Genomic DNA, 25,433 nt, shown 5'->3' on the forward strand with positions numbered 1-25,433 from the left:
TGGCTCATTATAATAATTTTTGAGAGCTGCTTCTGCACCTGCAGGTGCTCTCACCTTTTGCCGCAGTCGCCTCCTGCTCTTATCCAAGGCCAAGGAGAAGGAGAATGCAATGGAAGATCGGTTGTTTTGTTGCAGAATAAAATGGTTACTGAAAATAAATCGAGATTTTGGTAAGGGGTTTGGAGAATATTCTTCCAAAGCTTCGCCTGCCACCGTCATTGCCATTTTTGCACTCTGCTTTTAGCGACGACGACGACGACGATGATGATGATGATGATGATGATTATTATTATTAATAAGTTGATCATGTCCCCGCCAATCTTAAATTAATTAAAAAAATTATGGATCCCACTTTTCATCGACTTGACATTTTATCTACAATCTGCAATTTGGTAATAAATATATATAATTTTCACTACATTCTCATATTTTATATTACATTTAAAAAAATAGAAATTGTGAACAAAATTATCAAATCATATATATATATATATATATATATATATATATATATATATATATATTGCAAATTTTCCTATAAAAGTTACTTTTTTTTTAATTTTTAATACTATTTTCCATCAGCATGTATCCCCAATAATTTTATTTTTTAATTGTAAAATAGTTTTTCCAAATGAGTGATGGGTCCCCTCCCCTTCCTGGTTTGATTTGTTAATAGCTTTGTGAGTTTATTTTGTTTTGCAGGTCTTGAGTTTTTCTATATGAGGGTGGAACAGAGACGATCTGGTTTATGGTACTGTGTCAATTGTTATATTGGGGCCTAGAAAGTTCTTTGCTTGGTGGTACCTTTTGACTAAGGAGGAATAATTAAGGATGACTTCTCGAGGATTGAAGGCTTGGCGTTAAAATTTGGTTGATCGGCTCTCCATGACTAGATTGAGACTAAAATGTCATGGCCCCTGCTTCCTCTTTCTCCTAAGTTGGTGTTCCTGTGTTACCTGCCGGAGGCGTGAGTTTAGTTTGCAAGGTTAGAGTTGTGATCTTCATATTATGGCTTATCTTACTTTGGCAAGTTGAGGCATTGGTAGAAGATCTCCTTTCTAGCTTTCGGTGGGTTCCCCAGTCAAACTTCCGACGATAGTGCAATTTCTGGTGTTGATCCTGAGTACTGCTTAGGTGGTTTTGGTCTACGGTTTGGTTGGATGGGACTATGGGCTTGTTACTGGGCTCAATTACTTGGGTTAAGAAATCTGCTTTCTTTTCTAGTCTCATATGTAAACTTGTATATCTTTGCCCAATGGACTTTAATGCAATGCTAACATGCATTAAAAAAAAATTGAAATTGAAATTTAGAATTTTATAGTTTTAAAGAAAATTTTAATATCATAATAAAAAAATATATTTCGATTGATTGACAAAATGTTTATTGTTTTTAAGCATTAAAACATATTTTATTAATTTTAAATGTGTGTATTTAATCCTCTAAAATTACTTAATTATGAGATTTATTGAGTAAGTCAAATCGAGAAAGAGAAATGTTTTGTTATTATAAATTTATATAAATCAAAATTTTCTTTTTTTTTGTTAATTTTAAAAATTGATCCAAAATCATTACATTTCTTTTTGAGGAAATTATAAAAAGAAGTATGGTGTGGAATTATGTCATTTTTTAAAATAGCGTCATATAGTTTGATATTTCTAAATTCACCACTGCTAACATTTCATGCAATTGGTGGCTGAAATACCTTTATTTATTTATAGAGATTTTAGTTTAAAATTTTATAACTTTGAAAATAATTTTAATATTATTATTTATCATCAATCATGCATCTGCAGTCTAAAAATAATCCATCAACAACTAAAGTTGATGTTCCCTAAAGGCCTTACAATCAAATGCAACTAACCTCTAAACCTATTATTTATTTATTAATTAATTTTTTCTGACACGTGTGATTATTTAATAAAAGATTCTTTTATAGAATATATATTGATTAGATATAATTAAAAAAAATTATAAGATTGAAACTGAAAAATATTGCCTGTAAAATAAATTAACATACAGAATATTAGAAATGTATAAATATTATATTTAATATTTAAATGGTAATTCTTATAAAAACTAATCAATATGAAGAATGCATGAAAAAAAAATTATATATACATAGTAACTAAATTAGCTTAGTACATACCCCAACTATATCGATTTGATCTCTTTGTAGTTTCATCATATACATCTATTTTATTTTTATCTTATTGTAGATTTGAACTTATAATTTTATAATATTAAACACTTTTTGTATAATTTATGCATTTTGTTAGTTCGCTCCTTCTATTTTTATATATATATTTTTTTCTTTTTTTTCTTTTTCTTTTTTAATGTTTTGAAGAAAATATAAAGTTCAAATTCTTAATGAGTATTTAATGTTATGAAAAATATATATTAGTTTATAAATGCTTTTTTAAATTTAAGATTACGGTAATAAATTTTATTTTTGAAAATAATTTTAATAATTTATTTTTATTTGTTAATTATTATAATAATAAAACCATGAACTATTTCATGTAGTTGAATGTCTAAGGGACTAGAGAGAAAGTAAAACAAAAAAATTATAATATCGATTTACCTAATATTTAAATATTTTATCAATTGAACTACTATAAATTTTGTTCTAGTTCATTACCATTATATGAAACTACAACTATGACAAAAATAATTGTTAGAAAAATTCATAATAGTTAATTAAACTGTTAAAGAACAATAAAAAGAACACATAAGCAGACATTACATGATTAGTAATTTCTCAATCCTCATAGGCATAAATATTAACCTACTATTTGGTATCCTTCTCAACTTTCAAACATCCATCAAACTTCACATGCCTAATTCAAATTTTAATGCCTCAAAAGATTGAGAAAAACATATGCTAAATTAAAAAGAAAAAAACAGAGGGGCGCGCGGGCCGCGCGCGGGGGCAAGAAGCTGTCAAAAAATAGAAGAGGGGAAGGCTGGAGTGGGGGAGGCAAAGGAAAGGAGACTGGATTAGTATCGTACGACATCTTGAAGGCAATCATAAAAATGGGCAATCTTGATCTTTTGTTTGCCAGAGTAGATTGCTTCTGCAGCACCTCCTTGCTCACCTTGGGCTGCCATCTCAATCAACATATATATTTTCTTGATCGGCATCTATATAGTGAAATTTAACAGAAATAAGATTAATAAAAGAGTATCAGTATGGATCCAAAAAATTTTCATTGAAATAAAAAATATAAAAAAAACCATGGTTTCCAGAGGCAATCAGCACAGCCAATTAAACGCAAGTCCTAATGGATAAATACTAAAATCTAACCCAATTGCATCTCATTTAATTCTCTCAGTTTTGGGTAGCATCCAAAAATAAAATTTAGAAACAATTTGTCAAATAAAAAGAACAAAAAAGAAAAAGAGCATTTTAGGATAATAATGAAGCTTACATCATTCAATGCTTCTGTGGCCGCATCAACATCTCCTTCAGCAAAAACATTTAGTTGTCGCAGTACCTGGAAGGAAAAGTGAAAATTTACATGAAGCTAAACTTAGAAAAATGAGTCTATATTTTGTGAAATATATTCTCCGTTATGACCCTCCAGAATCCATAAATCAGCTAGGAATGAAACTACACACACAGACTACATGGCATCCATGGTGCAGTGCCAACATCTCTTCAGTAGCATCAATCGGATATCACTTTACAAGGTAATTTCTGATAATAAATAAGCCATCTTCAGCCTCTAGGGCAGTTTTAGATTAGTTAGAATTTCTGGTCAAGCTAGAAGTGAAAGAATTTCCCATGCAAACAAAAAGCAAGTGATGAGAAGCCTTCTTTTTTCCTTTTTCCTTTTTTTTTTTGTTTGAATGGATGCCTGTTTCCCCCATCATTTTTGCAGTGTAAAAACCATATAAATGCTAACAAGAATTAGATCAAAACAGCAAGCTTTTGTAAATGCTGGTCTTCAATATTAATCAGCAAATTACCAAATCCTATGTTTCTCATCCCTCCTACAATTGCCCAGTACGATGATAAAGAAACGAAACCAAGCAGCAAAAGAAATAAAAGCAAATTGCTTACCTTCTTTGCATCTTCTGCCTTCAATGTGGGAACATGGTAAGTGACGGAGAAAGCATCACAAATTCCAATTGAATCTAAAAAGCTGACTTCACTTGTTGTCCCTATCACCATAAGTTTCTTTCCCTGAACATAAAGTTCAAAAGATAAGATCATGCTTGGCAAGGTCAGAAAAACTACCAAATTACCATATACCACAAATGATTAAATAAACAGAGCAGAAGATGTAAGATATATAAATACATGTAGGATATTTTATCAAATAATGATGTTGCTGCACCAGCATCCACAGACCTTAAAAAAGTCAATGGATGATAAGCAGATGATAAAAAAGCACTCATTGATGTTGCTATGACCATTCCAAAGGTCCTAGGTCCAAACACTGCCCCAGAGACATGGAGAGAGTCAGATGCACACACACACACATTGTTTTACCGCTACATATAAAATTCAATCTGACCATAAAGCCAGGAAGAATTCTCTCTCTCTCTCTCTCTGCAGATTTAACGTTCCATTGAGCCCAGAAAAGGAGACATGATCATGAAAAATATATTACAGTTCTTCAATTGCAGCCAAAAAGGCAAGAGAGAAAGTAAACCTTTGGAGGAAGACGTTTAAGAAGAACCAACAATGTCTGAGAAATCAAATTTGAAAAGCGTGGTCCAATGGCAACATACTCCAGTAGTCTGGAACAACAATTAAAGTATCATATAATCACAAAAAAGTACTACTTTAAGACGCAACAGGGCTCATACGACTAAAGTGAATGAAATTTCAATCATAGAAGCATATACCTCTCAATGTCATCAAGAATTATAATGCTTAGTGGTGACTTGTATGCATCTTCAAACACCTATTAAATACAAGTTATACAAGGCTTTATAATTTACACAATAAAGGAATCAATGTACCACATGAAAGTAAACCAACAAATCCATATAGTTACCAATTCAATATGGATAGAACACAGTTGTCTGTAAGTATGAGCAAAGTTATAAATCAAAGTCAAGTGAAATTCCTTATTTAAAAGGGGGAAAATAGAAAGGGGAGGAAACCCTAGATTCTCTTGAGACTTTGAAGAATAGGGCTTGAACTGGCCATTAACAAACCTTAACAATCTGTGCACATTTAGTGCTCTCATGAAGGCCAATCATTGATTCAGCTGAGACCTACCAAAATTAGAAATAGAAATTTCTGAAGTTAGAAATAAAGAATATATAAATGAAAATAAAAAAGATTCTTCAAAGTGAGAATGAGAATATACAAAATAGGAAAGTACTTACTATCTTCACATATGGAAAATCACTGTCAATGCCAACAGTAGCTGCCAAAGCAGTTTTACCACTGTCCAAGACAATTAAATTAAAATTCAAACAATTCACAGCTGATCAAATAAACTTAAATATAAAATAAAATAAGGACCTTTACTACCTGCCACTTGGGCCCTCCAGAAGGCAAGTAACAAGTGGACTTCCTTTACTAACTTTAACTTGGTCCACCAGTAGCCTAGCTCTATGATGAATATGGTCATGTCGATCACCACATTCCACCATGCCATTAAGTCTAGAAGTCACAACATGTGGCAAAATTTAGGCATTAATGTTAGACAAAGATAGGTTCTATTTAAAGCTATCTCATATGTTAGGTTTAACAGAAATTATTTATGTATTCCATGCAAAATTAAGTATTTGTCTCTGAATGCCTAGAGATTTAAGTTCAAGATTATGAAATATTCAAAAGGCTGAAGTGAGATTCACACCATCATTACCAAGATTGATGAATTCTTGAAAGCCTGCCATATGGCCTACAAAGATGATTTATAATATACTAAACTATCAAGTAAATAAACCTTTTGATTCGCTAAAGTACACTGATTTTTACTCTACCTGCATCGTTCAAGGTCATCAGTGGAGGCCCCAAATGCAGGAACAATTTCTTGGAGTGCATGTAGGAAATCATCCATTGCAACTTTAATATTCTCTTCATCTACTGGCTTGGTAAGATCATCCATATTTAGTTGTCTATTTAAAGCAAATGACACTGCACTTTTTACGACACCTTCAAGTTCCGCCCCACTGTAATTTTTGGTCCAAGCAGCTGTACAAAAATACTACAATTTACAAACAAGGTCCTCAAATCCTTTGTAGATACATTGATAGAGTTCATAATTTATTTTTTGGTAAGCAGTTGAGCTCTAATAATAGTCAGCAACTCAACATCTCAAAAATTAATTGAAGAAACTTTAAAAGAATACACATATGTAAGGTTTCAACTTTCAAGGTAATCATTCTCATCCATCTCTAAGCGGAGAAGGCCTAGATCAAGAACGATGATTTCATGCATGAATAATTCTCAGCATATTGTTATCTTCCAAATCACACTAAACCAATCCATTTGAAGTTGGAAAGTGGAATTGGAACTTTTCTTCCCTAAAACAATTTTCATCAACTCACAGTATCCTCATCCTGATCTTTATGAGGAAACCATGAGTTCTAAAAAAGATGAGTTTCTTCATATCATCACTCATACTACAGTATCAACAGGTCCAACACCACTCCTATTTAACCCCAGGCCTCCTAAAAGAAAGTTACTTTATTTTCAATAGTAACTGATAATTTGGAAATCCTGATAATACAACATCCCTTCTATAGATTTTAAGAATTTGCATACCTTATTTTATCTAGATTCAATATCCAAATAAACATGCAGGATAATATACAATTCCGTCCAAAATTTAATTAAATCCCGCAAGAATGCATTAGGAACACAATACCAAGCTCTTGAAGGTTCACATCAGGAGTCAGAAAAGAATTCTCTTTCATCTTGTTTGTATGAATTTGAAGAATTTGCAAACGACCATTTTCATCAGGAAGGCTTATCTCAACTTGAACCTCCAATCGTCCAGGTCTACAAACCAAAAAATTCAAAGGTTCAATCATATGGTCAAGGAATTTGTCAAAGAATATTTGTTTCAAGTAGATTAGTCTGTTGCCCATAGCCAAACACATGAGAAGTAAAAAAGAAAATAATTCCTTGCATAATTTATGATACACTTGAATTATATAGATGTTTTTAAGCATATTTGTATACTATCTCATAGCATTTAGGCAAGTATTTTCATGCATAGTAGTTGATTTCATTAATTTTTGTAATTTCTATTGTCAAGCCCTTAATTCCATATTTTCTGCATCATTTTAGGTGTTTGGGTGAAACCCCACAGTATAGGAGTGTAAAAAGAAGCTAGGAGAGGTCAAGAGACTGAGTATTGCTGCTGACACAAAGTATACGGGTCGTGTAAGTTAAACCCCAGACCCGTGTAACCTTCTACCAGAAGAAAGCCAGATAGCCAATAGAGAAAAAAAAGTACACGGGTCGTGTAATTAGATCCTTGTAATCTGTAGGGACCCGTGTAAGTCTTTGCCAGGCACAAGCTTGAAGAACCTTATGGGAACAAAAGTACACGGCCTGTGTAACCAAGCCCGTGTAGTTGGCGCAGACCCGTGTAACTCTCTGTGCCAATGCAAGACTCCGCAGTTCCACTCTAGCAAGTTACACGGCCCTGGGCCTTGTAGTGACACACGGGCCGTGTACTATGTGGTAACTAGTTTTATAACTCGAATTTTCGCTCTTGTTTTCTGATTCAAATGAGACTCCTAAAGCCTTTTGGACTCAAAATGACCTAACCCTAGAGCAACCATTATAAATAGAAGAGAAAACATCAGAAAAAGAGGCTCTCTTTTATCTTTTGACAGCACTTTTGAGGAGTTTTGAAGGAGAGAAATCCACACTCTGCGCTCTCTCCAGCCGTTTCAAGGAGAGAAACATCAGTACCAAAAGGAGTTTTCTAGCTGAAGCTCCACAAGATCAAAACTGCAAACTCTCTTCGGTTCCTTCATTTCATCTCCCTAGATAGATTTTTATTGTTTTATTTCTTCTACATGATTTTCTTTTTACTGTTTTTAATTTTTATCATGATATTTGTTGAACTCACCATGAGTGAGTAGTTTTCTTATTCTGGATTTGGGAAAGTAATACTTGTGATTATTATTATGAATGAACACTAAGTTTTATTTATTGGATTTGAGATTCGTTCCTTGATTTAATTTCTTGTGATTTTAATGCATGCTATGTGCTGGTACCCACTTAGCCATGATTGTAGATGTTAATTGAAGAACTGAAAGTTGAAGATTAATATTAGAAAATCAAGATCTTGAACCTAGGAATTCTGACCTAGACATAGGCTGATATCTTTGTGGAACTTCAAAATTGGTCAAAGATCTTAAATGATTTTAATTAATTTGATCACCACGAAAGTCGAGTTTGAGTTAATTAGAATACACCCTAAGTGCCTTGAGAGAGGATTTAGGATAACTTAGGACTGATTTCCATCAAGGAAAACAATCCTTAATTCAGTAAATAAACGAGATAACATCCCTAGTAAGATTCAAGTGTGAAATCTATTCCAGAATTGTTTCAAATAAATCATTTCATTTTAAGTTTACCATTCTAGTGTTTAAGGTTAACAAACTTTATTCTCTAAGTATTCGATAGCCTAGACAATCAAAATTATTGTGTAGATTGGTACTTACTAATCAAATTCCTCATGGGAACGATACTCTACTCATAACTTTATTACTTGTTAGCGATCCGTATACTTGCGGGGTTGTAAAACCAGCGAAACAATTTATAACATAAAATAGCTATTTATGCTCTGCACATTTTCTATCCAACAGCTTATTATTCTCGCATGGGAGCCAATAAATAACTAAAACTCTATAAAGGTTTTCAACCAAACATCCGCTAACTTCCAATATTATTTTCCACCCATGCTTATGTGAACATGTTTAAATAATATGGACTAGAGAAAATGAGAAAGAAAGTAACCTCAAAAGTGCTTCATCAAGCAAATCCTTTCTGTTGGTCATTCCAATAAGTAGAACATTATTCAGAGACTCCACACCATCTATCTGAAAAGCAAGTAGTCTTTTGATCAAGCTGATGACATTTCTTGTCAATTCTCACATCAAAATCAGCATATATAGAGTATAATGACCCTTTAGAATGCACTTAAAATTGATTACTGACCTTTGTAAGTAGCTGGTTCACAATACTATCATGAACTCCTGTGCCATCTCTTGTTGATCCTCTTGACTACAGAAAAAGGAAATAATAATAAACAAAGGCATGCCTTATAGTCTTCCTATTAAAAAAAAAAAAATCTCTCATATTTACATAAGCAAACATCTCAAATCCAATGCACGTGAATATGCATGAGCATTGGTTCATGGACAGATTTTCATGTAGATGCGAGAATTCCAGCATTAGAAACACAATGGAGGCCGTTTAAGCACTAAATATAAGCACACAAAATAATTTCCTTAAAGGTTAAGCATCAATTAGAATCCAAGTTGGGAATATCTTTTTCAAGAAACACCACAGATTTTGTGTCTCCCTCTCATCTACAACTCCTAGAGAACAATTCTCCACAACACACCCTTTAACACAAGTTCACACACTCATTAACTCGCTTTACAATAGGTTTTCCCCTTTGTTTATATGTTCATCTTTTCTTTTTCAATCATTCCTTTCTGAATACCAGTATATGCTTCTCCAATTTCTTCTCCAATTTTAAGATTGAATTTTACTACTAGTTTACCCCTTATTATAATTAGTTAGCCACAATTTCAGGTTATCTGTGTAATTTTCTCACTGAATTGGAAAGAAGCTGACTTGGTGGGCACCAATTCAAGGCCTCCCTTTATACAATAGCCATAAAATGGGTGACATCTCTCGAAAGGGACATTATTCTTCTAGAAACAAACAAGTACAAGTTAGTAAACAGATGAGAAATTCTCAATATATCCATCTATGCAACAAAACTTAAAATAAAATTATCATTAATAAGGAGAATACAACAGCACATAGATGTCCCAATTAATATTGCCACCAGGAATGGCAAGCTTATTCTCACAAACAATGGCCATTTAACAGAGCCACATGAAAAATTCCACAGCTTGGACATGAAACAGTGTGAATGGGCAATGAGATTTCAACAACAACAATATTAAACAAAGCCACAAAAATACATAATATATGTGATATTTCTGATTTCAAAAGATTTAGTTGACCTAATTATTATCCTGTCCTGTATTCAGCCTTATGTGATCAATAACTTCGATTGGTCTAGTATAAATTTAACCCATGAGAAATGTTTAAAAAGTAAAATGTTACAAAATTACAACAGTGCAAAAGACAGAATTGCTATCAGTTTTGACTGGATAACAGTAAATTCCAGCAGAGCCACTCTTGGTCTATTAAAAGGTACATCTAATGTAATAGAGTTGAGAAATCCCATACCTTACATATAGCATCAATCTCATCAAAAATTATTACATGCAAATCACTTTGGTCCCCTGAAAAGTAAAAGAATGTGATACCATTATCATTAAGGAAAAATAAAATGATACCTAAATAACACTCTATTCATAAAGGTCCTTACCATGTGTCCTTTGATCATTTTCAGCATCTGTAAACAGGTCTCTAACATTCTTTTCAGTTTCACCAACAAACTTGCTCAAGACTTCAGGGCCATTAACAATCTAGCACAATTTCAACCAAAAAACAGTGGTGTCAGTGGATAAAAATAACTAACTACACACAAAATAGTTGTTCTGTTCCATCACAGAAAGCATGTGCACATGTTCACAGATTTTAAACATGATCTTAATTAACTAGCACAAAGAAAAGCGGTTGGGACTACAATCTAGCATATTTCTTACAATTAGTGAAGGAATATATACCAACAGACAAGGGGGAAAAACACTGTCACCAGAGTAATTCAATTGAAACAAAAGTCAACACTGTGCTGAATCTCAATCAGATTAGTTTTGGCTACATAAAACTCTTTGATGCCATTCCAAAGCATATTACACTTTACAATAAGTAACCAGACCATATTATACTTCAGGTCAAACACTAAAATGCATGGCTCATAAGATCCCTTAATATTTCATATGCACAATGAACCAAAAATGTCTACCATATTCTATCGCTCATAGAAAAGTAGCAAAAACATCAATCAGTTCAATGCACCAGTGGGTCATGTAAACAGGATTAGCAAAATAATGATCACCATATAAATGGTTCAAGATATCATTAAAGCCAATTCTACAACATCCATTGAACATCTAAACATAAAAAATAAAATGAAACCTCAGGAGTCTAGAATTAGAAGATAAAGAATACTGCAAATATTAGATGACACTAGCCACAAAGAGCAATTCTAGTAAATCAAACATAAAACAAGAGAAAGATCTTGTCCAAACCTTTGGTTCCCTCCCATTCAACATTTTCCCAATTTGACGAGCCATGAGAGTTTTTCCAGTACCAGGAGGCCCATAAAGCAGCATGCCTTTTACGTGTTTAATCCCCAACCTGGAGCATCAAGTGCTTCATTATTACTAAGAACATAAATGTATAAATTCCAAGATGTAGATGCATAACTTAAGGAATTAGTCATATTACTTGCTTGTCACATGGGGTGGAAAAACTCGAGAGGCAAAAGCTCTTCTAAATATATCTGCAAACTCTGCACTTAAGCCACCTATACCAAGTGACTGAAGATTGAACTCCTTATGCCTAAAGATGTTACTACTGGCTGCTTCACGTTGATTAACAACCTGAGTGACAACACATATCAAAGTATCACTACAGTTTGCAACCAGAATCCAGCAGAGAGTGAGAAATGTATTATCCACACTGGGTCATCATATCAAATAGATAAGAACTACAATTAAAAGAATATTGAGAATTAAGAAAAATTAGTAGAACAAATTCAATTTTTACATATGTCTATCATCATGTCATGTAAGCATGCATTTGCCAGGTAAATATAAAACTGTACTGTTTCATGCATCATACAGACTACTGCAGGAAAGTCTCAGATCTGAAAATCATTACAGATATATAGAAAATAAAAAAAGCATTATCAACAGCAAATAAAGAAAAATAATTTAACTCATCATGCATTTTAAAAAAAAAAGCATGTGAAATCGAAACATCGAAGTGAGGAAAAAGTAAGGAGCATGAAATCTACATTCAGGTCATGCCATTAAAATCTACAATAGTAAATTTCACCATCTAAAAATTAAAAAAATCTAGAAATCAGCAGTTGTAAAAGAATATAAAGAAATGTTGAACAAAAAGAACAAATAATAAGCTGACAATATAGATATTCAAATTGACCTTTATGCCACTTGAATTTGATGATTCAAAGATGAAGTAGGTGTCACCTGAAACCATCCCTCTTTCCATATCATTAGATTTTTCTTGGCCCTCTACAACAGCTTGATTGACTGTAAAAATATAATTGTTTCCATGATATTCAAATGACACTCTTTGACCTGTCGTCATAACCTGCATAACATAATATCATATTCCATAAGGAAACAAAATATGCCCCAAAGATTATTATGGAATAAAACTAGACTCCATAAGAACAACTGAACAAAATTGAAAAATAAAGTCTGGTCATTTGTATCTAATTACAGAGGGAGTGATAGAGAAAGGCAATGATAACAGCAAAAGATGAGTAGTCATGGTTTTATGAACAAATGTGATCATGTCCAATCCTATACTGTTTCTATAGTTAGCCCACTACATTACAAACCTGCTAGCTTCACAGAGCCCATTTTATGTGATAGAAAATGGGCAGAAGCAAAGAACAAACTCATAATTCTGGCAAATCTCTTCAAAATTACACATCTATTCATAATGAAAATTCAATCACTTAAACAATAGTTTACTTTTTTTTCACACTGACTTGTCAAATAGTTCTTTCGTTTTTTTATCCTTGACGGGCATGGCAATAATATGATACAAACAATAAGCAATCCGAACAAGCAACTACCTGCACTAGCATTCTTGTAGAAGGAACAAATCTCTAATTTTAATCGGCATCAGCCACATGAAACAATCCCACCGTTGAAAATCCATCCAGGGTCATGTACTATATAAATTATAAGCCATTACATCTTTTATTTATGAAACCACACATATCCCACCTCATCCACAAATCATCTTCTACAAATATCAAAATCTAATTGCTGTTAAAACTGTCATCAGTCCTCACTGCACAAGATCAAGCCCTCCTAAAGAGCTCAGATCTAGTGCACAATAGGTACAAGCTCTAAATTCTCAATATTTGCTTTAAATTCAGTTATAGCCAATTTATGAGCATTTTCATATCAATTCTGCAAATTCCAATATAACGTAGCAGCAATCATCTAATTGGCATAAGCATCTTTTCAAAGTTCCCCTTATTTTCGTCAACAACTAATAGTTAGAAAACTGCGGTAATCAAAATGGTTCCAGTCTAAATTTTAAGTTTTGACAGCTAAAAGAAAAAAAGAAATTGAAATCAAATTCAGCCAATAAACAAACATGTAATATTCACAAGCATAATTAATACTCAGTGGACAAGTAATAATTCTACCTGGTTAATAAATCTCTTTCTGAGTTGGTTGGCCAGTAAAATAGCATCCACCTACAGAACAACATAAAAATATTCATTACTGCTATCCTACATGAAAGAAGCTATACGAACTTTACTGATTCTGAGGATAATTTCCCCCGATAGATAAATGACCATTCCTAAGACTCAAAATTAGTAGACACAAAAGAGGGAAACAAAATAAGTTGCTGGCCTACATACTTGTTCGTTCTTAGTACCCTTCTTCACAAATTCCAGCTCAAGTGTCAGCAATGCAAGGTTAAAATTATCAGGAGGAATAAACCTAAAGAATTATCAGAAGAATAATTAAATAATTAGAAATCGGTAATGGTGAAAGATAAGCAGGGCATGAGGTATAGTCAATTCGAACCTTCTCACAGAAATCGAGTCTCCAGTAGAAACTCTTGCATGCCGACGTTGAATAGAATTCAGGGCAATATTACCAGGACGAATGTTTTCGTGAGGAGTAATTATTAGTTAAGGCCACAAAAAGATGGAAAGAGAAATTACATGATTCAACCTCATCTCAAATACATGCTCTCCTTCAATATTGAATTAGATTAAAGTGGTTCTAAACGCAAGAGAAATAGCAGCAAATTACGCAACTCCGAATTAATCATGATTAAAGCCAATTCTCTCTTAGTACACAAATTCTGAATTTCAATAATGCCACGGTATTGATCTTGGACAACAAAATTTATCTCAAAATGAAGACTCGATTTCCAAAAAGAAAACGCACGAGATTAGATTAAAAAGAAAATGAGAATGCAGATGAAAGGATATGAAAGAGATAGAACAAAGGAGTCGTTGATTAAAGCCATGAAGAGCTTGGTTCCAGGAACAGCGAAGTTGTGGAGATCGGACGCCGAGCAGTAGGCGAGGTTAGTGAGCGCGAGATCCAGCGCCGGAGTGTTGGTAATGATCATCGTCGCAGGAGCAGAAGCAGAACCGAAACGGCCAGCCATTTTTCTTTTTTTCCCAGTGAAGATCTGTTTGCGTTCTTTTGCGGATAAAAAAGCAGAAATATAGAGGTTTGCTTCGATTCGAAGGCAATCTTAGTGTTTAAGCATTTGGGCCATGGGCGGGAGAGACGTGTAATTTTAAAGTCGCGGATCGAATCAGGAGGGGCTGTGATTGTCACTTACGCCTTTCCTGGTTGCATGGGAATCGTGGGCTGGGAGCGTAGTCAAAATCACTGGTTGAATCTTCAAGCCTTCAACGACAAACCCAAACCGCACGTATGCGAATCCACACGTCGTTCAGTGGATTTTTATTTTCCTTTCAGCACCCGATATAACTTCGAGATTTTATATTCAATTAATATTATTAAATTAAAATTTATTATTTATTATTTTAATTTTACTCCGACTGGAGGCCTAAATAATTTTATTATTATTAAATTGAAACTTATTGATTCAGGGGATAGTTATCAAACCTCATAAAATCTATGATTTACATTGAAAAACTTGATCTAAATAGTGTTGGTGGATTAATAATTACATTGGCTTTCTTTATTATAAATTATTTATAAGAAAATAATTTAATTTAATTATTATATAAATATTTATTTTTATTTTTTAAATAATTTTTAAATTAAAAATAATTAAAAATTTTCATTATAAATATAAAAAATAAATAACACGAAATTAATTAAATTAAATTATTATAATTTTCAATCCATTGCAAATTTCTTTTCAATTTGAACTATAATTGTATTTATTCAGAATTGAGAAACACAATTATCTGTTTATTGATGCAAATTGATTATAGTGATTCTTATCGACATTAAGTGTTTCTATAGCAATTAAATTTATTTATTTTATTATTATTATTATTATTATTTTTTGTCTACAAGAGGTGGCCGTCTTGGAATAGTCTGAAAATTCCGAGAAACAGGTAATGAAACTGATGTCCTCTAAACTTAAACTTTAAATATTATCATCTCAAAATCATAGTGTTATCATGCGGTGAACACATCATTAGCATTAATTTAACAAGTTTACATGTACTTTCAGCACACTGATTCACAGCATATAAAGAGATGACTGATGGAACCAAAGCCTTTATTGTTTGAAAAGGATAATTTTTTCAACATTATGTAACAGACAAGATAAATTTCATATAGTTGCCATATAACTGACAAATTTTTCATGAAGGTAACATATTTCTTTATTATGAATTCCTAGAAAATGGAGTGTATATATGTGTCGTATATATTAAAAGTTAAGAGCTCCAATAGCCATAAGTGAGGCTAATATAATGTTTTGCTAGGAAATGAAGAATGCTTTTTCTGATTTTCAATGGTGTGAAAGCTAACCAAAGTCAAACGACAGCGTATTTGCATGGGGCGAAAAACAAATAGAGGCAACGCCCTAAAACCCTATTTCCAAGTGTGCTAAACCCTAATGAAATGCCCTGCACTGCCCTAGCTGAGCTCGGGCTTTTCACACCCTCGCTCACAAATCACCAACATCCATGGAGCAGAAACGGTGTTTCCACACCGTAATCCGTGAAACCGTAGCTCTCCTCTCTTCAAATCCTGCCACACTGCATCGCCCACTCAAAGTTCCACCTTCTCTCCCCAATCAAATTTCTGCCAAAGCCCTCCTTATCTCCAGATCCTATCTCATTTCCTCTAACGCTGACTCCACCCGGTGTTCCTCCTGGCCTCACCACCATCCTCGCCATTTCTCTTCAAATTTTCGCGACGAAAGCGAGAACGATGAGGAAGATGAAGAGACGGTGGGAGAGGATAGCGATGGACCGGAGGCAACGAGTTCTGATTTGAGAAGAGAGTACTCAGCGGATGAGAAGGAAGACGAGGCTGCGGCTATTGGATGCAAAGTGATTGGACCACTCCAGAAATCCGACCGTGTCTTTAAACCATACGAGCCTGTTTTCGCTGTTGTTCAGGTTTATTTGATTTCATGCCATTCTTTGTCTCGGCCTCTTGGGTCTTGTTTAGATGTTGAGATCATGTGATTTTTGTTTATGTAGATCGGTTCTCATCAATTGAAGGTGAGCAATGGGGATTGCATTTTCACTGAGAGATTGAAATTCTGCAAGATAAATGACAAGGGGAGTTTTATTTGTGCTTGTTGATTTGCTACTGTTGCTTGGTATCTTACGAGTTTTTGTCTTTTGACGTGTGTTTTGCCTCTTCCTAAAGAAAACCTATGCATTTCAAATTCCCCATCTAATCGCAAGGTTAGATTATTTTCCAAAATGCTAATTAAGATTATAAGCAGAGAGACAAAATTCAATGAATTATAAATAACCATTCACGAGAACTCTAATTATGGACAGCTACCGTGAAGACACGCAGACCGCTCCCTTGCATGAAAAGTGATATCTCAGTGTTGGTTGCAGATTGGGGTTGCTGAGATGACTGAATACTGGAGCATATTATGTTGAAGCAGCAATGATCTTGGTGTATGGTGGACCCTTATGGCTAAATGCAGTTGCTGGGCTTGAATTAGTAGGAATTCAGGCCAAACGTTTGTTAGGCTAAGTTGAGGTGATGTGACCATAGTATGCTCGGAAACAAGGCTTCTTTGAGTTGAGCTTTTATTTAACTAGTTCCTTTCATGCTTGTGAAGTGGACATGCAGCTGATCCTAACAGTGGGAACTGACAATTTATACTATCTTCAGACCTTCAGAGTAAAAGAAAAAAGGGAAGAAATATGCTATTCCATAAGTCCCTTATTTGTTCTCATGTATGCATAAGGGGAACTTAAGTTTTGTCACCCATATCCAACTCTACTCTCATTGGCTTGCAGCAGTAACTTTTCATGCATTCTTTTCTCTGTACCTTACTTTAATAGGAGAACAAAGGCATCATGTTTGAGGGCTAAGGTGATATTGATGAGGTTTTTCTTGACGTTTTCTTCTGTAGTTTGCATATAGTCATCTAGAATATTTGCCATTTTTTTAAACAAAATGGTTCATTACATTCTTACCAAAAAACTAAATTTAGTTGATGCTTCCATGATTTTGTCTGTTGCAGTTGATTTTGAACCAGGTTCTCTTGTTAGGATCAAGTGCTCAAACAGCTGTTGGCAGGCCCACAGTGCTAGATGCAGTTGTTCACGCAGTTGTTGAGGAGCATGCAAGTGTGGCAGACTAAGCCCTATCTGTTTCTTACACTCACACACTAGCATGCACACACAGAATAAAAAATGCATGCCCATACATGCTTAGGGATTTACAAATTGCAAGTACAAGGGGTTAGACCCCACATGTTCTCCATTGAGGCAATTTGATTAATATTTTTTGTTTTGATAGTAAATATTTCCTGCAAAAGTTATACTTGAGAAAGAAATGAGTTCAAGATCATCTTGCCAATTTGGGCCATAAGTGTGCTCTGGGTCTTACTTTTGGAATCCCCCACTGAGTCTATTTGTTTTGTCGTTGGTGGGGTTTGGACTAGTTTCCATGAAGATATATGTCAAATTTCCTATAGCTCCTTGGCAAAATATTCGCTGGGCTGGATGGTGTTTGAAAACAGTCTGTGGGAAAAGCTATTCTGAGAAAAAATGCTAATAAAAATAATAGGAATGGGATGAATATAGATTCATGGGTGATGTGAAACATCCCTATTTTGGGGCCTCTGCTTTTTTTTTTTTTTTTTTTTGGGAAAAGACTCCATACTTTTTTCACCCTCTCTCTCTTCTTCCAATTTATTAATGGAAGAATATGAGAGAAAGACTGGACCAAGTAACTCTATGTTATATAATACTCTGCTTATTGGAGAGTAATGTACTTTGATAAAGGAGATAAAAATAAAGGTTGGGTTCTTTCCTTTTTCTTTTTCTTTGTCTGTTCCCAAATCTTTCAAGTCCTTTGATCATTTTCTTTGAATTTGTTCCACAACTTTCGGATTCAGCTTTACCTGATTTTGATTGTTTTCATTTCATTTTTGTGCTTTTCTTGGATTCATCCCTTATTCCCATTTAATTTTTTAAGGCAAACTCTTGACAAGCCTTAATCCTACCTACCTGCTGTCTGTTTATGTTGACTAGCTGGTTTCTATTAAATTTCACTCTCATAATTTGTCTTAGTAGGAAATTGTTATACGATTGATGGAAAGTTAAAATGGAAGCCAAACTGATCAGATAGGTGGATGCTATATGTGGGATTGAGCTGATTGAGGTTTTTTGTATAATGTGATTCCTGACCCATAAAAACGCCTGTTGATGGTACTGGTTATGGATGAAAGGTTAGCGCAGAAACCAGATGAATCACCTAAAAAGTAAATTCATATGCTTTATATGAAGGCATGGTTATTTATAGGAACTAACAATTGGATGTTTGGCAATCTGGTATAGTGGTAACTAGTAAGAAAGTATTGGAGCATTCTTAATTTTAATTTGGCAAAATGTTATCTTGTAAATATTGGAATATAAGTATTTCAGGTGCAGTAGTTCATTTGGAAACTGTTAATTGGTAAAGAGATACAGATTTCTCTCTGGTGAGATATTGTTGCACTAACCAGATATTTTGCCTCGAATCTGTACGAGTCGGATATCTGTAGGAACACATTACTTTAACCATCATATGCTTGTTAGCTGTGGCATTTTTTTTTTCAATTCTTTTAGTTAACAAAAAATTGTGTGGTCTTAATGGTCAACGTGTTATTTTGTTTACTAGATGCACATGAAATTTAATCACTTTGGTTTCTTCAGTTTCTCTCAGGCATTAGATGCAAAAGTAATTATTTTCAAATTTCAAGAAGAACAGAAGGAAGAATTACTGCCGAACCAAAGTACATCGCCAGGTAAGCTGAAGATCATTTACCTAAACAGTTTCAGTTAAATTCAAGTATTTTGGTTTTGCTTTATCTTGACCCATGGTCCTCTGTGTTTCAGGAACTGACCAAGTTGAGAATAACTGATATTCAAGGAATTGCGAAACCAGAAATGAAAGTGGTTGAGCAACAAGGAAAGGTTGCAGTTGCTGCTTAGGAATGATTTTCCTCTGACCATATGTTGACAATAATGGCTTCCCATGCTTATAATCTCAGAGCTGCAACTTTCTGATTCTAATTGATGGGTTAATTCCTGATTTATTCTATTTGATGGGCTCATTCCTGATTTATCAGTTATTCCATGTAGGCAGTTGATATGGAATGGCAAGCTAATAAATAATAGACACATAGACCATTTTCAGTTATTAAAATTGTTTTAAAAAAAAAATCTGCTTGGTGGTTAAATTTTTACGAAACCCACTTGTTTATATGTCTGTTTATTATTAGCTTGACATTCCATGTAAACTATCTTTCATGGACTCTTGGTGATAGCTAATAATTTCTCCATTTGACCGCATACCTTTTGCAGGATTGGCATGCTGGGTTATGTTATTTCCTCTCCTAAATTTTTGCATTTCTTTTTATTTTGTTTGTATGTACTCCTCTAATGACACCTAAGTAGTACACTCTTGTTCTTAGTAGAGAAATTCCTCGCGAATAATCAATTATTACTTGTTGCTCTTTATTGAATTACTCTGATTATATTATACAATAATGCGACGTCATGATTTACTCAAAAGGGCGTGCCTGTTGATATTGTGACAGGTAAGGTGATTATTGCATGAAAAATGGCTACTGAAATATGAGCCAATCTATGAATTTCTATTTAATTCTTTCTAATACTTGCGTTGGTAAATTAATAAACTTTTTATGCCATATCTAGCCATATATGTGTTGCTAATGTACTGTTTTCAGACGGGTCATACCCGAGTAATAATGTCACGACCCAAATTATGGATTGGACTGACATTAGGACTTGGGTCAGCATAAGGCCCACAAAACTCGTAGTAAGTTTAACTATTCTTTAGTCCAACCTTAAAGTCTATATCCAAAGCCTATTTTTAAAATATCAACCGGACAGAGTCTGATTATAAATTGGGCAACCCAGCGGAGGATTTTTAGCTCACTCGACCTGTGATTATAATATATATATATATTTGAGGAGTTTAGTTCACCCTTTCAATTCTCTGTCAATCAATTTAATCAAATGGGAGCTCAACTTCCTCATGTAAAATATATATATTCATTCCATTTAATTATACATACATAATATTAAGTTTATAATTTCAATTAATAATCTTTTGCAGCCTCAAATTAATAAAATATTTCTAGAACATGTGGAGTTTTAGAGTTTAAATCAATAACATAAATATAAATACAGCGGTTATTAGAGTTGCAAAGAAGAAAGCCCTTCTGTAGCTATGGTGAACAAGAGTGAGCGTTCGACTTATACACTAAGAAATTGATTTTAGTTACAATTTCTATAACTATTTAACAGCAGCATCTTTACACAATTCAAACAAGTGAAGTCATAATCACACTAAAGACAATTTAGAGCATTCATAAACCTGTGTGTCAAATCTATACTCCACATATATATATGGGAGTCATCCCCTATACAGCTCTCTTAGTTCCAACTTCTGCCAGCGAGATTAACTCAAAGCCAGACTTTCTCTTAATATCTAAATGCGGGGCCAACAAGATCAACTCGAGCCGTACTTATCTTGACTTATCCATAATAAGGATTGAGTCCTGGTAAGTCAAGCTCTAGCCACGTTTACTCATCCTACCCATATCCATACACACACCACATACACATCAATTCACACACGCGGCTCCAGATCGCCATAAAGCAACAACCACAGTAATGTCATCAAATACAAATGCAATACAAGGCATGTCTCGCAAATAACAATGTACATATATCTATAAGTGATGCATGAACATGCCTTGAATACATAGTAATATTAAAATTATAAGTAAAATCAATATCTACTCACAGTACTTTGCAAGTCACTGCGACGGTTGGACGGAGGAGGAAGATTGGCTCGGTTCACCTAAACAATTACATTACAAATTGATCAATATTTAATTAAAATAAAACTTTGAAAAATCAGAGACAGCCTAGGTTTTATTAAAAATTCGACAGAGTTTTTCCTATATCTAGAACCTATCAAATCTGCAAAAGGGCTCAAATAACACTTCTAAATCATACACCTCAATCCATATCCCCTCAACATCATATGATCCCTCCTGCGCCCTCCAAAACAGGCAAAAATTATATAATTACACATAAATAATTATTTAAAAATTCGGGGTGTTACATTCTTTCTCCCTTATAAAAAATTCGTCATCGAATTTCACACAAGACAGAACAATGACACAGAGTTACATATCAAATAAATATGGATACTTACTGTGCATATCCCGCTCTGACTCCTAAGTACATTTCTTCATAGATTAACTCCTTTATAGGACTTTAACCATAGGGATCTACCTTGATCAAAGCTATCTCATCTGATGGTCTACTATAGCTACTGGTTGCTCCTCAAAGGTCAAATTCACATTTAACTCCATTGTGTCTGGTTGCAACACATGAGAATGATTGGAAAGATACTTCCTAAGTATAGAAAAGTGGACTACTGGGTGGACATGAGAAAGGTTTGGTAACAACTCCAACTGATAGACAATTGCTCCCACTCTGTCTGTGATCTCAAAAGGTCCTATGTAATGGGGTGCCAATTTGCCTTTCTTTTCAAATCTCATAACTCATTTCAGATGAGAAACCTTCAAGAACACATAGTCACTCATTGCAAATTCTACATCTTTTCGTCTTGGATCTGCATATTGTAACGCCCCTCTTGGAACTACATAATTCTTCTGCCTGTTAAAAGTTGTCTTTAAACGTTCCCTAATCAAATAAACCATCTTTGAAGTGTACTGCACCAAGTCTAAATCATGTACTCTCGCTTCTCCAACTTCTGTTCAACACAAAGGGGATCTACACTTCTTGCCATATAATGTCTTATGAAGTGCCCTTCTAAAATAACTACACTTTTTGCCATGAAGTCATTGTATTAACTCCTGTCTGTCTTATGTAACTAGCTGCGTAAAACTCTATCGATCTCCTCTGCCTCAAATTTAAATCCCTATGTTGAAAAATATACTTTAAGCTTTTATGGTCAGTTTATATTTCGCACATTTCATCATATAGATAATGCCTCTAGATTTTTAGTGCAAAGACTACAGCCGCCATTTTCATATATGAGTTGGGTAGTTCTGCTTATGCTTCTTTAACTGCCTTAAAGCATAAGCCATTACTTTACCATGCTGCATTATGGCACACCCTAATCTAACTCTAGAAGCATCACAGTACACTTATACCCTTCTCCACTCACTGGCAAAGTCAACACAAAAGCTGTAGTTAGACAGTTCTTAAGTTTCTGGAAGCTTTCCTCACATTCATCTGACCAGAAGAACGAGACATTCTTTCGAGTCAACCTTGTTAGAGGAGCTGCTATTCTGGAGAAATTCTACACAAAATGCCTATAGTAACCTGTTAGGCTTAGAAAACTTTGCACCTTGGTGACTGTAGTAGGCCTAAGCTAATTAGTTACTGCTTCAATTTTCTTGGGGTCCACTCGAATACCTTCACTATATATCACATATCCCAAGAATGAGATGCTCTCCAGCTAAAACTCACACTTTGAAAATTTTACATACAGCTAATGCTCCCTTAATATCTGTAACACCATCCTCAGATGCCACACATTCTCTTCCTCGGTTTGACAATACACCAAAATGTCATCTATGAATGCAATGACAAAGCGATCCAAGAACAGCATAAACACCCTATTCATTAAGTCCATAAAGGCCATCGGTGCATTAGTGAGTCCAAAAGATATCACCAGGAACTTATAATGACCCTACCTAGTCTTGAACGTTGTCTTTGGCACATCCTCACTTCTGATCCTCAACTGGTGATAACCTGACCACTAGTCTATTTTTGAAAAGTACCTTGCTCCTTACAGCTGATCAAACAGATCATCAATTCGAGAAAGTGGATATTTGTTCTTAACGGTTACTTTGTTCAACTGTCTATAATCAATACACAATCTCAAAGTTTCATCCTTCTTCCTCACAAATAGAATAGGAGCACCCCAAGGTAAAGTGCTTGGCTAGATGAAACCCTTGTCTAACAGCTTTTGTTGTTGCTCCTTCAGTTCCTTTAGCTTTACTGGTGCCATCCTGTAAGATGGCATAGAAATAGGATTTGTACTTGGTACCATATCTATACAGAACTCTCTCCCAATCCGGTGGCAATCCTGAAAGCTCCTCAGGAAACACATTTACAAATTCTTTGACAATAAGTTCATTCTTCACATCAGTACCTTCAACAGATGTATCCCCAAATTCTTTGACAATAAGTACATTCTTCACATTAGTACCTTCAACAGATGTATCCCTTACTAGTGCTAAATACCCCTAACATCCATTTCTCAACATCTTTTTGGTGCTAATGGCTGACACTAAGTTGTATGGAGCTACACTCCTATCACCATAAAAGCTAAACTCTTCCGCTCTAGGAATATAAAAATATACCTTTTTATTATTTTTTAATCTTAACTCTGCAATTGGTTTTTACTAGAACATCCACCATATAGTATCATACTATATTACTAACCTACTACTCATTTTATGGAACGCAGGCCATTCATCATGGATGATTCCTCCTGTTCCTTCTTCCTAACATGACCATCAAAATATTATCGTGTCCTACTATCCTTTGTAAGGAATTACCCTTCATAGTTAGATAGGTATTCTTAAACCTATAAGTTTCACCTAAACTGTCATAGCAGTGAGAAATGTGTGTTGTACCACAATCCCAGATAAGAAACTTTATGTATTCATTCTTCTTGATGTAGCCACATCTATTGCCTACAGCTTTCCAGACTTCAGCCTCGAATCTATCCATTAGGAAAAGTTTGATCCATTGAATCTCATCTACAGATAGCACTCCCTCCAGCTTATAGTTCAGAAGGGTTACAAGCCCTGGTTGTCACACCTTACCCCTCTGTAAGGCATAACATGATCCCGTAGTATACTTAATGAATCACCGAACTTCACCTACCGATAACCCATTAAATACACTACAAAGGATTTTAAAAATAATTTTATCTTCTTTGAAGGTGGTGAGTACTTTTAACAGGTATTAAAAATTTTTATTTACAGTTAAAATATTAGGTAAAAATTTTGTTAAATTTTATTTTTCTGTAAATTTTATAAAAATTTGGGCAGAATGCCATCTGTAATTGGAAAAAAACTAAATTTTCAACACCTATAAAAAAAAACAGTTCCAATAATTCAATTCACAACCCTAACTTCCAATATCTCAACATAATTCAATTACACAATCTCAATTCCAAATTCAATTCATAAAAACAAATCTCAAAATGAAGAACATAATTGAGCATTTCATAAATTAAAACACAAGGTTTATATTACAACCATTTTACAAAATCAAATAATTTACAACATTACTGTTCAACTGCTCAAGACCAACCACAATACATTCATATAGTCATATACATTAAAATAAAAATTTACATAAAGGTATAATTCAAATACCTGACAAAAATCCAAGTATGTGGTTTCTTCTAGTCACTAGCAGCCTATTTTGCTGCTTTACCAGTCTCTCTACCTGCGACAATAACGTAAAGCCATCGCTAAGTAAAAATATCCAGTAGTGCACAACATAAAGAAAAATATCAGTTTATGCCATATTAAATCACAATTATTCCAAATACAGTACTTAAATTGTTAAACAATTACAAAACACAATTTAAAATTTAAGTCAAAGAAATTCTCACTTCATAATTCAAGAATAGCTTTTCATAAAATTGCACAGTCATATCATGACACCAATATACTTTTCATCCCAACAACCAAAGGCTTATGAGGAATACCAAGGTTAGCTAGCTCAAATCTATGGGTACCCATCCAATTTCCTCCTCTACTGGCACACACCTCAACACTTCAGCCAGAGAGGAAATA

At 34.1% G+C, this 25,433-nt stretch overlaps 1 protein-coding gene and 1 pseudogene across 1 annotated transcript; one reads left to right on the forward strand and one right to left on the reverse strand.

Moving 5' to 3' along the window:
* Positions 1-2,672: 2,672 nt before the first annotated feature.
* LOC110635136 (vesicle-fusing ATPase-like) lies at positions 2,673-14,752 on the reverse strand. The gene is made up of 21 exons (XM_021784354.2): positions 14,356-14,752; positions 13,943-14,038; positions 13,774-13,855; positions 13,555-13,605; positions 12,306-12,476; positions 11,586-11,740; positions 11,387-11,495; positions 10,561-10,660; positions 10,419-10,474; positions 9,147-9,212; positions 8,946-9,028; positions 6,835-6,968; positions 5,948-6,158; positions 5,493-5,624; positions 5,345-5,405; positions 5,171-5,230; positions 4,856-4,914; positions 4,660-4,747; positions 4,065-4,187; positions 3,430-3,495; positions 2,673-3,142 (listed from the first exon to the last, which is right to left on the reverse strand). Exons 1-21 carry the CDS (start codon positions 14,535-14,537, stop codon positions 2,999-3,001), a joined length of 2,229 nt encoding a protein of 742 aa, XP_021640046.2. The 5' UTR covers positions 14,538-14,752; the 3' UTR covers positions 2,673-2,998.
* A 1,189-nt stretch (positions 14,753-15,941) lies between these two features.
* On the forward strand, positions 15,942-19,931 carry LOC110635113 (50S ribosomal protein L21, mitochondrial-like; annotated as a pseudogene).
* Positions 19,932-25,433: the final 5,502 nt, after the last annotated feature.

This window comes from Hevea brasiliensis, chromosome 18, assembly GCF_030052815.1.
Source record: "Hevea brasiliensis isolate MT/VB/25A 57/8 chromosome 18, ASM3005281v1, whole genome shotgun sequence".
NCBI lineage: Eukaryota > Viridiplantae > Streptophyta > Magnoliopsida > Malpighiales > Euphorbiaceae > Hevea > Hevea brasiliensis.